Below are 15,569 nucleotides of genomic sequence, written 5' to 3'. Positions count from 1 at the left end.
CTGGAGGGTAGCCCAGCATAAGCCCTGCTCACACAACCATGTGCCGTGAGACTCGCCTGCTGTGCCCTTTCCTAATTCATTTTTCTTTGCTGTTGTTATTATTATTATAATTAGTTATTTAATATGTGTGAGTGTTGTGCTTGCCTGTATGTATATGTACCATGTGCATGCCTGGTACCCTCAGAGGCCAGAAGAGGGGACAGATCCCTGTGTGGATGCTGTGTGCTCTGGAAGAACAGCGAGTGCTCATAGCCACTGAGCCAACTCTCCAGCCCCCCCCCCTTATTAATTCTTATAAAATTTTGATAGATTGTCAAAATCCTTGCTCAATTATTGTTTTCCTTTTTCTTTATTTGAATAGAAATTCTTTGCCAATTTTGTTTTCATAAATACACCTCGTTGTTTTGATTCTGGTACCAACAGTCCAGCCTCCCCAAAGAGTCCTCACTGGGTTAGCACTCGAGAGCTAACCATCAAGTTCTGCACATGACTTAGAAACGACTAGCATCGTCTGACCAGGCAAGTCCAACCACAAGGAAAATGAAGTCTTGAGGCCTTGCTCTAGTGCTGGCCTGGGCTCCTGAGATGCCACACACCTTAAATGTCTCCTTTGGGCCTAGCCATGTGCTGGAAGATTCCAGTTCATTCTTCCCACAGCGGAATAACAGTCCCTTGAGTACAGCACATGGCCACAGGCGTCCTGGCATGTTCCCGCTCACCCCCGTCTTCTGTTTATTGGCTGAGGACCATAGCACTTTTCCTCAGATACCCTGTCCAGCTTTGGAGGTGATCCTGCTTTCCAGTCATCAGGAGCAGGAGAAAGAGAGTGGTGTTGACCGCCCCTGCCACGCACCTCGGAGCCTCAAGCCTTGGTCTCTGTCTCAGGCTTCTTCATTGACTTTACAAACTCCTTGACTTCTTCTTCCAAGACCTTGTTCCTCTTCTCGACGTCCTCCCGGGAGCGCTCAACATTTCGAAGGCTGATTTCCAGGGCCGCAAACTTCTTCCTTTCCCTCTCCAGCTCTTCGTTGAGCCTCACCACCTTAGCCCAGACATCGTAATTTTCTTTCTCCAGGCTGCAGGGAAGTAGACCAGAGTATTAGCTCTAAACCCTTCCTTCCCAGCCCTTCCCCCACATTCACAGTCTCTTGTTCATTTGCCTCTCTGAGACACGAAATGCCAACTGGTGAAATGCCACTCCAGACATGGCCTTGGATGTATGCCCTTCCGCCCAACAGAAGACTTCACAGGAAACCTGAATTCCCTAGGCACTTCAGGGCCTTACTTAACACCCTGGTGACATCTCTCGTGCTACTGTGTTTCATGTCACTTTATGAATTGTGCCCTATGTTTAAGCAGACAAAACATTTGGAAGAAGGGCCATGTGTAACAGAGCTGGGTTCCCACCTTGCAGCACTGTGTGTGACTAGTTCAGCCAAAGCTGTGGATGCTCAATATTCTAGATCCGCAATATCTCTGCTGCCTCTTTGCCATGCTCTAGTGGGCAGCCTGGGCAGAGCCCTTCCTAGCTAAGACCCCAGCTCTGGGATCAAGATTTGGGAAAGGAAAAAGAAATACATTTTAGGCACCAGGGGTTCTGGGGTCCCTGGAATTCTAAATCCTGCCCTCGGGGTGGGAGGATGACCTATAGGCTTCCTGAATTCCCATGACAGGCATTGCTACTGGCTAGGATTCTAACACAGCCCAGGTGCCCTGCCAAGCTATGCAGAACTAAACCTTAAGAATGAGTGAACATGGTTCATTATTTAAGCCTAAGGAGGAAATTTCTGGTCTGTGGGTGAACTTCAGACTGTGTGACTGGAAATTTGCTTCAGCGTTTCCTCCTCTCTGGGTGCCGCCCCTCCTCCTCCCAAGCTCATTCTGTGGGTGCCATTCCTCATCTTCCCTAAGCAGCCTTCCTGTGTGCGCCTGAAGACACATGTTGTCATCTGGGGCCATGCCTTGGGTTCTGTATTCAAGAGCCTTGGCTAGTTTCTATGTGGAACACTCCCCTCAGAGTCTTGCCTGCCCATTTGTCTTTCTCTTCCTATGGCAATCTTTTGTACTCCTTTAGACCCTCCGATTACAACACTCAGTCTTCTTTCCCAGCTTCCCATCCCCTTCTGGCTTGAAGAAAACACACGTGAGATGTTGTGCTGGATCTTGACCACTGACTGGAGTGGAGAGTAGAAACGACATGGACTTGAGAGCCTGACCTGGGGTCAAGGTTCAAACCTGGCCCCGCAGCAATCAACTGTATGGCCTTCAAGAATCCCTTGATACTTCTGGGGTTCCTGATTCTTCTGACAAACGGGGCACTTCTCATATGGATTTAACTAGAAGGCACTGCCAAGCCTTCTCCTACCTCTGCCGTGACTGGGTTAACAGATGTCTCAGAGACTTCTATATTTGGGAGGAGCAGATATCTATATGGTCATCAGTCTTTTTCCTGCTCTTCAGTGGCATTTGGGCTAGGGCACAATGAGAGCCTTTTCTGGGGCTGATTTGCTACCACATAAGGTATCACAGAAGTCTACAAATGGTTGACTTCAAGTTATGGGACAAAACACGTTTTGCTTGAGAGCCATCCCTCTGTAGAGACCAATGGATAGAGGCTCACAGTAGTCTTTCTTTCTGGCACCTAAATATTAATAAAAGAAGTATCCATAAATATGGAAGTTCATTATTGTCATTACAACAACTATTTTTGTGGGTCAAGTAGGACTAAAGTTACCTCTCTGAGAAAGAAATTGCCAAAGGAGAAGAATGGGGAAAGAATCACAATGACCAGCCTGGTATGATAACCCCACGGGTGCAGTAGTGGCACACATATTGGTGTAACCAGTAGCTAATGAGCCTTAAAGCCCATTCAACAAGAGGGAAACCATGCTGGGTACACAGACTCAGTCTACTACTCAGGACTAGCAAAGTTGCAAATCTTGGAGTAGAAACTATAGCCATCACTTTACCAAACTAACATAATCCCTAACAACCATCTAACTTGCCCTTACACCCACAGGTAGATGCAGTCTCGCCACTCATCAAGGAAACGTCTCTCTGTGACAGACAAAGACCATTGCAGAATCCACAGCCAATCAAAATTCCTTGACTGTAGATTGAGCTTCCAATGGATACATCTACAAAACACTCTGTCACCTAAGGGTCAGGAAAACTGCGGAAGAGGACGTGGACAGATTCCACGAGCCCTAAGAGCCAGAAGATCAGGAAGTTTGCTGAGAGGTTGTGTCTCCAACCACTCAAAAGCTAAATCCATAAAGCCTCACCAACATGACTGCCCAAACAAAGGCCAGCCAAAGTGAACAGGGAAAGACCCACAGGCTTCAGCCCTACAAGAAGAACAACAGGCAGCTAAGAAATGCTGGGAGTGGAGAAATAGTCTTCCCCAGGGAAGAGCGCAGCAATCGCTACCCAATACCAGATGGTCAGCCCCCCCAAAAAATCCATTAACACAGAACACTGTGAAAGTTCCCTCAACTCAGCTAAGCATATTTATCCTTAGGGCTACTTGGGCTTCATAAGTTTCCAAAGATCTGTTCAGCAGGGCAGGACTTTCCTACCTAATCTCTCTCCGTTTGTCCTCTCCTTTGATAGGTTTGGTTGTTATAGATTGTTCTATCCCCTGAAATACTTTATGGTGTAACATTTTAGAAGGTGGAGACAATATATACTTCCTCCTAAACACAGGAGCCAGGTACGCTCCATGGCTCTCTGCACGGACTTACGTTTTGATCTGTTCCTCGTATGTGCATTTCTGGGTTTCTATTTCCTTTTGTAGGTGCTGGACCGTCCTCTGCAAAGACTCAAGGTCGTCCTCTCCAGAGTTCTTGCTTCCACACTCCATTTCAGAGTCTGTGCTGGCTGGAGCATCTCTCTTGGGGTCACAGGCAGGGGGAGAGAGTGTACCTGCTGGGCTCCCTGGGGACCCTAGTGGGGCCGGGACATTGTCGTAGGTAGAAGTCCGCTGGTCATTGGAAAGGTGGCGCAAATCTTGAGACAAAGTTCTCCTGTGCCCTTCCCCTTTCTTGGCCTCTGAAGATGAAGACCAGAACTCATTTTTAAAGATTTCCAGTTTGCTGCTAGTGGTTCCTTGGAATGCTGACGTCAGGAAACACTTCCGGTTGGGGAGCGTTTGAGTCCTTTTACGAGATTGCACCTTCCAGTCTCCCGGGTTTTCCTTGGGGCCTTTCCCACTGTCCTCCTGATACTGATCACCTGGCTGTGGTCCTGTGGGGCTGGTGGCATCAGGACTACTTGCCTGGAAAAAATAGCCATGGATATTATTATAAGGTTTTTTTCCCCCTTTCTGTGTGCCATGTCCCCAAGATAAGGAACCTGAGAATTTTATCCTGATTACACACCTGTGGACACCCTTAGTGAGCCACCTCAGTGGTATGACAGTTCAGGGACCCATTCAAACTCTAGAGAGGGAGTGTGAACTAACATCATTTGCTCAATCGGTGTGAAAATCCTAAGCTAGGATCCTTTCATGAACTTAGGTGGTTTTGTCAGTTGTGACTCAAAGCCCAAGACCCTTAGCGAAGTTCAGGAAAGCCCACTGAGTGTATTTCCACGACCTCCAAGATGAAGAAGAAAGCAAAGCAAACATGCCGCCACCCACTAAGTGAGAAGCCAAACAGCAAGCTGGCAATGGCTCTGTGATGCATGTCACAGACAGTGAAGGGCGACCCCCCTGTGGTACTGACTGAGAAGGAAAATATCAATGACCAAAAGAAATGGGCAAAGGACTTAAAGAATAGCTAGTTTGTGCTGGAGAGGTTGCTCAGGGGTCAGCAGCACCTACTCTTGAAGAGGCCCCAGCTTCAGTTCCCAGCACCCACACAGCAGTTCACAACCACCTCTGACTCCTGTCCACGGGGCTCCGATGCCCCCTTCTGGCCTCTGCAGGCTCCTGCATGTGTGTAGTGCACAGGTACTCAAGCAGGCTCATGTACATACATACAAAATAAATATATATTTAAAGAACAAAACCCCCAAATAGTTCACAGAGGAAAAAAAAAACAAACTGACCCCGACACTTTAAAAAATATATTTAGCCTCTTTTTAAAATCAGTAGGAGATCACAGCCAGGTGACCAGTTGAAATGACTAAATTATCAGTTCTTTATGAGAAGGGGTCACCCCCAAACCTGATGGCACAACTCCACAAAACATGAGTCTTTTCATGCATTGCTGTGAAAGCATAAAATGGCATAGATGCCAATAACATGTATGAAAATTACATATTTAAATCTATTTACCTTCTTGCCCACTAATCCCATTTCTGAGAATTTATCTCATAATTGTATCTGCCTGAGCACACATCAAAGTGTGGGCCGGATGGTTTATAGAAGCACTGTGTGGTGCAAAACTGACTTGTCCATCCCAGACCTGGGGAGGGGACCACAGTACAGTCAATGAATGAAACACCATATAGTTGCCAAAACTGAGGTCGTGTTGGTAGCTATATATACAGGTATATAGGGACAACCATATAGTTGCCAAACTGAGGTCGTGTTGGTAGCCATATATACAGGTATATAGGGACAGCTGAAGGGGGAGTGACAAATGAACACATCAGGAAAGGGAGGGCAAGAAAAGGGAAGTGTGCCCGTTAACACTGGCAATGTGCCAGAATCTAGACTCGCCATGGAGATGATCCCCCAAGCAAGCCTGCGAGGAAGAGTCAGTTAATGGAGGTGGGAAGACCCACCCTACCTGGGCGCAGAGCCATCACAGGCCTTTGCATCCTGGACTGAAGGAAAAGGAGAATGGGAGCTGGGCTCATCTCTCTGCTCCCGGACTGTGGCTACACTGTGACCAGCTGCCCCAAGCCCTTGCTGCCATGGCTTCTCTGCCTTTGTGGACTGTAAGCTCCAACTACAAGCTTAAGGGACCTCTGCTTTCCTAAGTAGCTTTTGCCAGGTCTTTTCTTACAGCAATCATATAAGGGCCAACATGGTATAGGACTTCTTAGCTGGTAACTTATTAGGACTCTTTTTTTTTTTTTTAACCATGTAGTTGTATGTAAAATCAAATTGAAAAGAAAAGGGAAAAATGAGTCCCACATCAGATGGGAAAGGCGGGGCTGCGGTACCTTCTAGCCAATCCCCTGCTTCGGTACAAGCACGTGGTCTTGCAGTGGGAATAAGACTTCAGACATGACATCCTGCTCTAGGGGATGCTAGTGTTGCCACCTTAATAAGCCTCTCTTGTCTCAGATGCCCAACCACAATAAACGAGCATGGTAAATAATAGCCTCCAGGGGTGTAGACTCTGACATCACAGCCTCCAGGGGTGTAGACTCTGACATCACAGCCTCCAGGGGTATGCACTCTGACATCACAGCCTCCAGGGGTGTAGACTCTGACATCACAGCCTCCAGGGGTGTGCACTCTGATATCACAGCCTCCAGGGGTGTGCACTCTGACATCACAGCCTCCAGGGGTGTGCACTCTGACATCACAGCCTCCAGGGGTGTGCACTCTGACATCACAGCCTCCAGGGGTGTGCACTCTGACATCACAGCCTCCAGGGGTGTGCACTCTGACATCACAGCCTCCAGGGGTGTGCACTCTGACATCACAGCCTCCAGGGGTGTGCACTCTGACATCACAGCCTCCAGGGGTGTGCACTCTGACATCACAGCCTCCAGGGGTGTGCACTCTGACATCACAGCCTCCAGGGGTGTGCACTCTGACATCACAGCCTCCAGGGGTGTGCACTCTGACATCACAGCCTCCAGGGGTGTGCACTCTGACATCACAGCCTCCAGGGGTGTGCACTCTGACATCACAGCCTCCAGGGGTGTGCACTCTGGAACTGACTCATTGACGTTCTCAGCACAGTGGTTGTCCTGGCATTACAGGGTCACTAGCAAGGGAGCAGAGCCATGGCTTTTAAGGACTGTGGGTGATTTATTAACAAAGTTGCCTGACTTTACATTGTAATTAGTTTTAGAGAGTTAGTAAGATAATGCAGCCATACAAAATCCATACCCTAAAACTCACAAAAAAAACCCCACAGAAAACAAAAAAGCAAACCAACACACCAAACCAAAAGTAAATAAATAAATAAATAAATAAATAAATAAATAAAATACTCCAATCACAGTAATTTGTTGCTTTTTTTCCCCTCTCATCTTTAACAACATCATAGGTAGCTTTCTTGGTCAACTAGAAATTTAATTTTTTTAAACCTAGCCACATATAAAAAAACAAGCTGCTATAAAAAGTCTATATATCCTTTAAAAAAAATCTGTCCCCATAAACTCATGAAAACATTTGGCCTTGGTCAGTTTTCACCCTCTAGTAGTCTGTATTTTGGAGACTCCAGAGTTTGGTAGCACTGAGAACGTGAGCTCTGAGCCTTCTCTCCAAGCGAGGGTCGAACACTGCCGAGGAGCTTATCAGGGAATGGGGCTGACTGCACGAACACGTCCCCAGCTCTGAGGAAGGAGTCAGGCTCAGAATCATCAGGACAGCCATCCCCTCTGAACTTCCCCTTAGAATGCTTAGCAGCTCTTACACACGTGCAATTCTGCATTCATTTTTTTCTGTTGAATTTCCCTGGGATTTTGCCTTGGAGACAAGGTCCCAAAACCCAGCCTATAGGCAATCCTCACACATGTCACTAGCCCCAAGTTTTACCAGTGTATTCTGATGGGTCTCTCTGTGCCAGCTCTACCTACAGCCCAGCGTCACCCACCACTGCCTCAGAATGACCAGACTGAAGGAAGAGTCTGCTGGGGCAGCAGGCATCTTACTGTGCTATTGCAGCTGTCTGTCCTGGAGAGGGGTGGGTCCTCTGTGGCATCCCATCCCACAGAGCTCCGGGGCACTGGAGCCTTCTTGGCATCATTCTTCTGGACAGGGGGTGACAGTGGTACATCCTTGGACTTGGGGAAGAGGACTTCATGGTCTCTGATCATCATGGTCATCACTCTTTGGATCTGAGGAGTCCCTGAAGGAAAGAAGAGATTTAGAGTGCTGGTCCATGGACCAGAAACCTGGAAGCACTCGAGGGTTGCTACCCTCCGAGAGGATGTTTCCATGCTAGCCTGAAAAGCGCAGGCCTCATCTGTAGTTCATGGGACCCTTCTTAGTTACTTGGAGTAGAATATTTTGCTGTGAGGATGTACTACAATAAAGATATAAAACTGGGGTGGGGTGAACAAAGAGCTGTTGAGGACATTTCCCACCTATATTACCCTGAATCAGGTTTTATCAGGCAGTAGGTAATAATAATAGTCAAGAAAAAAAAGGCATCTTTCTCTCCTGCTGTGGTCTACAATGTGATGTCTGTCATCTTATTGCACCCCAAGCAAATGGGTGTCAGGAACACTTCCTCGCCACACATATGGCAGACATGAGCCCCCCAGGCCAGAGCTTTTGCTTATCAAGCCAAGACACAACCTTAGAAAGCTTTTTGGCCTAGCTTTACAGCAGCCTTCTTGTGAACCAGCTCATAATACAAAACCCTGTTGGCTCCTCTTGGCTAAGGGTATTTTAAAGTCATACAAAAGACTGGGGAAACACTAGTTGACTGGTCTGCGGTTAGACTACTGTGCTCTGGGACCACTGAGCAGGAGACATAATTCCTGCACTACTCATGAGGCTGCTAATACCAGTCAGAAGAGACGGCAATGGGCAAGCTCTGTGAGCTGCAAGCAGGACACAGACGCTAGGGACAGTGTTCTTGCTTTCACCTCCTGAGCACCTCTCCATTGCAGGATCGGCCTATGTACCTCTCATGATCACAGCTGGGTCTTCGACCTTTGATCTGATGAGGTTCACTCCAATCACAGTGGCCAGGTTGTCCACACTCATCTTGTTGACAGCGCAGTTCAGCTGGATTTCGTGCAGGAATCTGTGGGCAACCAGGAAACCCCATTTCAGACGAAGGGAAGCGGCCAGGAGAGAGCAATCCCTGGACCCAAGGGCACACTGCTTGAATTCTAGCTCTTCCCCTGTTTCTGGAATGGAGTGAATGAGCTCTGCCTGCAAGAGTTTAACTAGAATCTGGAACTTCACAGATGGAGGAGGGATGTGGAGCCAGGGGAGAGGTGGGCTGGAGGTGGAGAATCTCTCAGCAGGGATTGTTTGGGAATCAGCGTGGCTAGAAAGACTCAGATGGGTGCCCAACAGCTTCAGTGTTTTGCCTTTACTATTTGCTTCTCAGTACCCACCCCATCCATGTCTCCAGAGAGGAAAGATGTGTCAGTGAGGTCTTAGAGATGGCGGGACAATCCCGGGGGCCTCCTGACTCACATCCTCTGAGGAGAATGGAGGTCTCTCACTCTCAGCAGGTGCTCGGGGTCTAACAAGGAAGTTCTACTACACTTCCACCCATCAGAAGCCTGAAGTCCTCAGACTTGATCGGAAAAACAAAAATGACTGAGCACATCAGTAAAGCAATTTGGGGTACTTTAAAAAAAATTTCAATGTAGGTAGAGTGGAATACCGTAAAACTCCAAATTTGAGAAATAAAAAAAAATGATGTGCTCACATGATGAAAAATGACATACTATGGGATAATTTGTTTTTTGATAAAGGACATGCTTTTCAGTTGGGTATAAAGCATCCCCCTGTAGTTACACTGATGTAAGTGACGATTCATTGGAAGAGAAAGTACTCAAGAGAAGTTACTGGATGAGGGTTGTGTCTAGTTTTGGTTCTTATTTACAGTTCTTGTATCTTTGTGGTGTCCAGATTAAATGAGAATCATCTTTATAATTTGGAAATTACATCACAGTATTTTTGAAAAATAAAAGACAACATGGAGGTGTGTATGGGGTGAAGATTCTCAGCACAGCAGACCTGGGTTGGTCCATCTGCAAAGTGTTGCCCCAAGCACTCACACAGTAGGTCCTCTGAGACTGCAGGAAAATAAAATGGTGGCCTAGAGTGAATGTTTCCAGAGTGCTAGTTTTGGGGACAACATGATTCCAAGTTCTCGTGCATGCTCTGGGACATAGCTGAAGGAAGGAATATGCCCATTCTGTGTGCAGGTTCTCAAGGATCTCTGAAGAGCACATGCAAGAACACCCTCTCAGTGCTGTGTGAGTGAAATTGACCTTCTATAATTCCAGACCAGAATCTGGGATCTTAGAAATGGCTTCCTCTTCTCCCCAGGGCTTCTTCCTGATGTGGCTGGAGGCTGGGGCTCCACACCGGGAGGCTCACCTGCAAATGTAGCTCAGGAGACTGTAGTTGTCCCGGGGCAGGATGGAAAGCTGCTTCACCAGCTCCTGCTGAGCCTAGGAAGAGAGTTGGATGCGAGTAAGCAAGCCTGCTGCCTGTCTGTCAGAAGTGAATGTAGGGATGTCTGTGTAGGGAAAACTCCTGTTCCCACAGGTCTAAGAGTTAAAATCCTTTGAGATCAAAGTTCTGAGAATTCATGAAGTGTGAGCTGAAGCCCAGGCTGGTCTTGAACTCCCCACATAGCCAATGATGAACTTGAGCTTCTGATCCTCCTGCCTCCAGGAGAGCTGAGATTACACGTGTGTACCACCACACTCAGTCTGTGCCATGCTGAGAATCAAACCCAGGGCCCTACATACGTGAGACAAGCCCTCTGCCAACTGAGCTACATCCCCAACTGCTGTATTTTTTTTTCTGCTGTGCATTTTAAAAAGTCTGTTTGAAATAATGTAACCCACCCACTCCTGACTTTGAGCACCTGTAAGAATGGTCTACCTGATAATTCACACTCATGATGGTTTGCTGAATGAATGAGGTAATGATCCGATAAACAAACCACAACCTCACATCTCAGAATGACCTTAAAAGTGATGAGAAAATGGTTCTTCTGTGGTGGCTCTAAAGCCCTGTGGTCTTGTTGAGAACTTCTGGGACATAGGCCAGACCGGCCGAGCTGGAAGGCACACTCTGGGATGGGCGGTTCAAATTCTACAATAGCTGTAGATGTCAGATGCTGCCATTCATGGGTCACATGTGCCAGGGAGAGGAAGGATGCTCCTGCAGCCGCAGCTGCCTGCAGAGCCTGTGATCACCCTCTGGTGGCATGGGGGATGGCATCTAGTATGATTCTTTCTAGGTGTTTTGCAAGCTTTATTGAGTACCGTTCACAAAGGCGATCTGAAATGTCCCTGCAAACCAAGGGTTCTCACATCTCTCCCCTGCAACACCCACAACTTGGAGACCGTGAGGCCTAATTTTTCTTCTTAGGAAACAGCTACGTTGGTGGCTACATCATCGCAGTCTCTTCCCATCCTAGCTTTGAGATGGAAAACACTCCTCTATGCCAGGATCTTCATAACTATGACTCCCCATAACTGTGGCTCCCCATAGCTGTGGTTCCCCATACATAATCATGAATCCCCATAAACTGTAGCTTCCCATAACCGTGGCTCCCCGTAACTGTGGTTCCTCATACATAATCATGGATCCCTATAACCACGGTTCCCATAAACTGTAGTTTCCCATAACTGTAGCTCCCCATAACCATGAATCCCCATAACCATAGCTTCCCATAACCATTGCTCCCCGTAACCATGAATCCCCATAACCATGGCTCCCCATAACCGTGGCTCCCCATAACCATGGCTCCCCATAACCATAGCTTCCCATAACCATGGCTCCCCGTAACCGTGGCTCCCCATAATCGTCGTTCCCCACTAGCAGTCCACCCTGGAGAGTCTGAAAACTGTTTTCTCACTGGCCTGGACGTCCTGAGACTCAAACTATATCACAAATACTGAAGAACAGAGAACTGCTCAACCCCCCAAAAATCTTAGTTACTAGTGAGTTTCACATGCCTTGATCTTCTGAACAGTTGCAGGCCAATCAGACAAGGGCATTGTCTAAATGTGTGCTGCCTGACACATGTGCTGATAGCCACATGTAGCCATTCAATGTAAATAAAATTAAGAATGTGGCTCTTCTGGTATACTACCTGTATTTCATGGACATGATACCACACGTGGCTATAAGTTAGCATGTGGGACAGTGATAATATTACATCACCACAGAAATCCTCTTGGGTTAAGTAAATATACTGAGCCTCAGAGAATATGCATGAGGTGGCTATTCTTAATTATCAGCCTGACTGGATTTAGAACGACCAATGGAGGCAGGTGTTCTGAGGAGTGTGTCCAGAGAGATTTAACAGAGGTGGGAAGGCCAATCCTGACTGTGAGTCTGGTGTTGTTGTAAAAAGTAAGCCAGCTGAGGACAGGCACTCATCTCTGCCTGCTTCCTGCCTGTGGGTACGGTGTGACAGCTGCCTATGCCCCTGCTGCCACGGCTTCTCTGCCACTATACACCATATCTTGAAACCAAGCCTAATAAACCCCTTCCTTATATGGTTTTCATCTTGTATTTTGTCACAGCAGCGAGGCAGTAACTCATACAGTGCATAATTCACCAGATGAAAGAATAAAGGTCAAATCCCAGTCTTCTTGCTGCTTTGCCAATGGGATGGCATCATTGGCCTGGCACTGCTGCTGAAGCACCAGTCTGACAGAGTCTCCTACCAAGGGGCGTGGGCCCCATGACTCACTCTCACCTGCTAGAACCCTGTTCAGAAGCAGAAGGACAGTCAGCAAGAGAGACACCAACCTTTGCCTCATCCGCATTCATGAGCTGCCCGCAGAGCAGGAACCCTTCGTACTGGCTCCAGGGAACCACGGGCTCCGGGAGGTCTCGGAGATAGAGCTTCAATAGAGAGGCCACCGTGTGCACATCTGTGTCCCTGAAAGAAAACCAGCTGCACTTAGAGCACAGAACCAGAGGCCTCTCACTTATTGGGACGGGCGACCCGGTCAAAGCGTGAGCTACAGAGGGATGTGTTACAAAGGACTAGCGTCTGGGAAAGTCCCAGACCCAGACACCAGCGCCCAGAGCAGCGCAGCCACTTCCTGCTTCCACAGCTGCTAGCATGAAGGTCACTTTTTCATTAAATGCTCTTTGACTATTTTGGTCTTTTTCTGTTTTCTTATTTCTTCAGACCACTTAATAGATCACAGTTAACAATGTCTACGTAGCCTCCCATTTTTTTGCACGTATAAACTTGTTTATATCCTTGGTCCATTGTTCTCGTTTACTCCCAGAGTACTCAAAGCAGCTCTGGGGTCCAGCCATATGCTTCATCAATAGTTAATTCAGTCATAACCAATGAGAAAGCTTATTTTTATCTCGGGCTTCCTTTTTTCCTTCCTTTTATGATTTACTTAGTAAACCTGCGGGAATACCTAGTTCCATCAGGTCGCAGCACTTTTTTAAGAGCTTGGAGAAAACAAGACCGAAAGCATCTATCTCGTGACATGGGAAAGTATATGCACTTGTAGTTACAGCATCAATAAACCAGGATTTAGAGGAACACAGCCCCGCTTGTTTACTGACAAACTGCCATTCCTTCCTGACAGTGCGAATACAGATGGCAGCAAAGCCCTGAAGAACCCAAGAATGCTACCTGCGGCCCGGCCTGGGAAGTCTGCTGGCCCCTGAGTTGCAGGGGTTGTGTCTAGTCTGTTAAAAGAGAAACTAAATCTGAGTCTACCACATTACAGTGTGTTACTCAATAAGGGGTGTGTTCTGAGAAATGCGCCACTAGGGAATTTAGTCACTGTATGAAAACCATGGGGTGATCTTCATAAAGCCAGGTGGTATAGCTTGCTCTACTCCGAAGTTACGTGGGCAGTACTGTTGTGGCCTGTCACTGAGGCATTTGAGACAAGGTAAACAAGAATACCGAGTGAGTGTGTGTGTGTGTGTGTGTGTGTGTTTCTTTTGTTTTGGTTTCTGTTCTTACTTACCAATTTCTGGCTTTGGCTTATGCACCACCCATAACACACCACACCCCATTCCTACCCCCCCTCAATCAGTTCCCCCCACCCCTGCCTCTGAAGTTCGTGAACTTGCTACCTCTGAAGGAGAACAAGCTACACAGGATACCATCTGCACTCCAAGGCGGGAAGTGTGGGCCCGGGATGTTCCCTTAACATGGATAGTCAAAACATCCTACCCTACAGAGTCACTGTCTAGAACACCCCTGAGCAAAAGGCACCTAGGGAAAGCACTCTTGGTGAGAAGAGAGAGAGAAGAGCCCAAGAAAGTGACAGAAGAATCACGGGCTGGCAGTCTGTGGGAAGATGCTCTGAAATGTCCCTATGTTACACCTGACCCAGTGTCTTTACCACATCCAGGGCCCTGCTTGTCAATGCTCTCTCCTCTACCCTGTACACAATGAAACTCCGTGTCCCTGTCGTCATCTCAAATGAATCCCTTATGGCCCCTCTCCTTCCACTCCTGACTCAGATAGCCACTGCCTTCCCCAGCCCAGCCCCCTTCCTCTCCAGCTTATCCACAGACCGCATGGCCCCAACATACAAAACACACCCATATAATGAATGGAGAGGAAAAGAACTTCAGTGAGAAAAATGTTACCACTGATAAGGATGAAAACAAGACCCTTAGCGAGAAATTTCAACTTAAAACAGGCAGTTTTATCACAAGGAACTAAGACGGCAAAGATAACAAGTTATAAATAGACAGGGAGGACCATGGGTGCATGTCTGAGACCAGCACTTGGGAGGCAGAAGCAGACAACTCTCTGTGAATTTGAGGTCAGCCTGGTCTATAGAGTGAACTTGGTCTATAGAGCGAGTTCCTGGATAGCCAGGGATACACAGAGAAACTCTGTCTCGGGGGAAAAAAGGAAGAAGAAATAGAAAGGTGATATAGCCACAGATACAATAGGGGTAATTCAAAGACTATATTATATCATATTATATTATGTTATGCTATATTATATTCTTAGAAACATCCAGAAAACCCAGTTACTTTTGACAAGTTGATGCTGATAGCCTGAGGTTAGCCTGGCCAGCTTCTTATTTCAGTTTATTAAGTCTCATCCTCAACATTATTTTCTCAAGGCCTTTTCTAGTTTACTAGACTACGTCAGGCTTCCTTTCTCTGAATTCTGTTTTCTCTACTTGTCATCTTTGGCACTAACACATTCTGTGTATTGGTGGCATAATGTCCCCTCCACGGTGTCGATGCTGACTCGGGGGTCACCCTTACAGTCTAAGTCTCTTGAGTTGGCTGTCCCTCCAAACCATAGGATCAGCCTAAAGTGACTTTCTTTGTCGGGTCTGAGCTCTGACCCACCTTTGGTGGCCTTGCCAGGTTGCCTTGGAGCCCGCATATGTGCCATGAAGCACATCTGTCCTTTTCCAGAGAGTACAGGGATGGGAAAGACATCAGGGTTGTGACCAAGAGGTATTCAAGCCCAGTAGAAACTGACAAGATTTTTAAAATTGTTTTTTGCATGTATATGTGATGTGTGTATTTATGCATGTTCCTATATGTGTGGGTACACATATATGTGAGTGCATGTTTCTGTGGAAGACAGATGTTGACATGGGTGCCTTCCTTGATTTCTTCCCACCTTATGTATTGAGCAGGGTCCTTCACTTGAACACAAAAGCTTGAAGATTTGGGCCATCTAGCTATCCAGATAGCTCAGGGGATCTCCTGTCCTAGCCCCTGGAGGACTGGGATTATAGACAGGTCACCAGGTTTCTTCCAT

General features: G+C 47.2%; 1 protein-coding gene across 2 annotated transcripts in view; it reads right to left on the bottom strand.

Annotated features, from left to right (window-relative positions):
- Positions 1–372: 372 nt before the first annotated feature.
- Arhgap25 (Rho GTPase activating protein 25) overlaps positions 373–15,569 on the bottom strand; it is an 80,834-nt gene continuing 65,637 nt past the window's right edge. For both annotated transcript variants that reach the window (XM_057770623.1, XM_057770614.1), the window contains exons 6-11: positions 12,599–12,731; positions 10,202–10,275; positions 8,764–8,885; positions 7,783–7,979; positions 3,744–4,276; positions 373–1,076 (exon numbers count right to left, since the gene is read on the bottom strand). In XM_057770623.1, coding sequence (XP_057626606.1) covers positions 863–1,076; positions 3,744–4,276; positions 7,783–7,979; positions 8,764–8,885; positions 10,202–10,275; positions 12,599–12,731 — 1,273 coding nt within the window. In that variant the 3' untranslated portion in view covers positions 373–862. The remainder of the gene's footprint in view (positions 1,077–3,743; positions 4,277–7,782; positions 7,980–8,763; positions 8,886–10,201; positions 10,276–12,598; positions 12,732–15,569) is intronic.

Source organism: Chionomys nivalis, chromosome 1 (genome assembly GCF_950005125.1).
Source record: "Chionomys nivalis chromosome 1, mChiNiv1.1, whole genome shotgun sequence".
NCBI classification, from domain to species: domain Eukaryota; kingdom Metazoa; phylum Chordata; class Mammalia; order Rodentia; family Cricetidae; genus Chionomys; species Chionomys nivalis.
The sequence above is the reverse complement of the archived record's forward strand: the minus strand, read 5'-3'. Positions and strand labels throughout refer to the sequence as shown.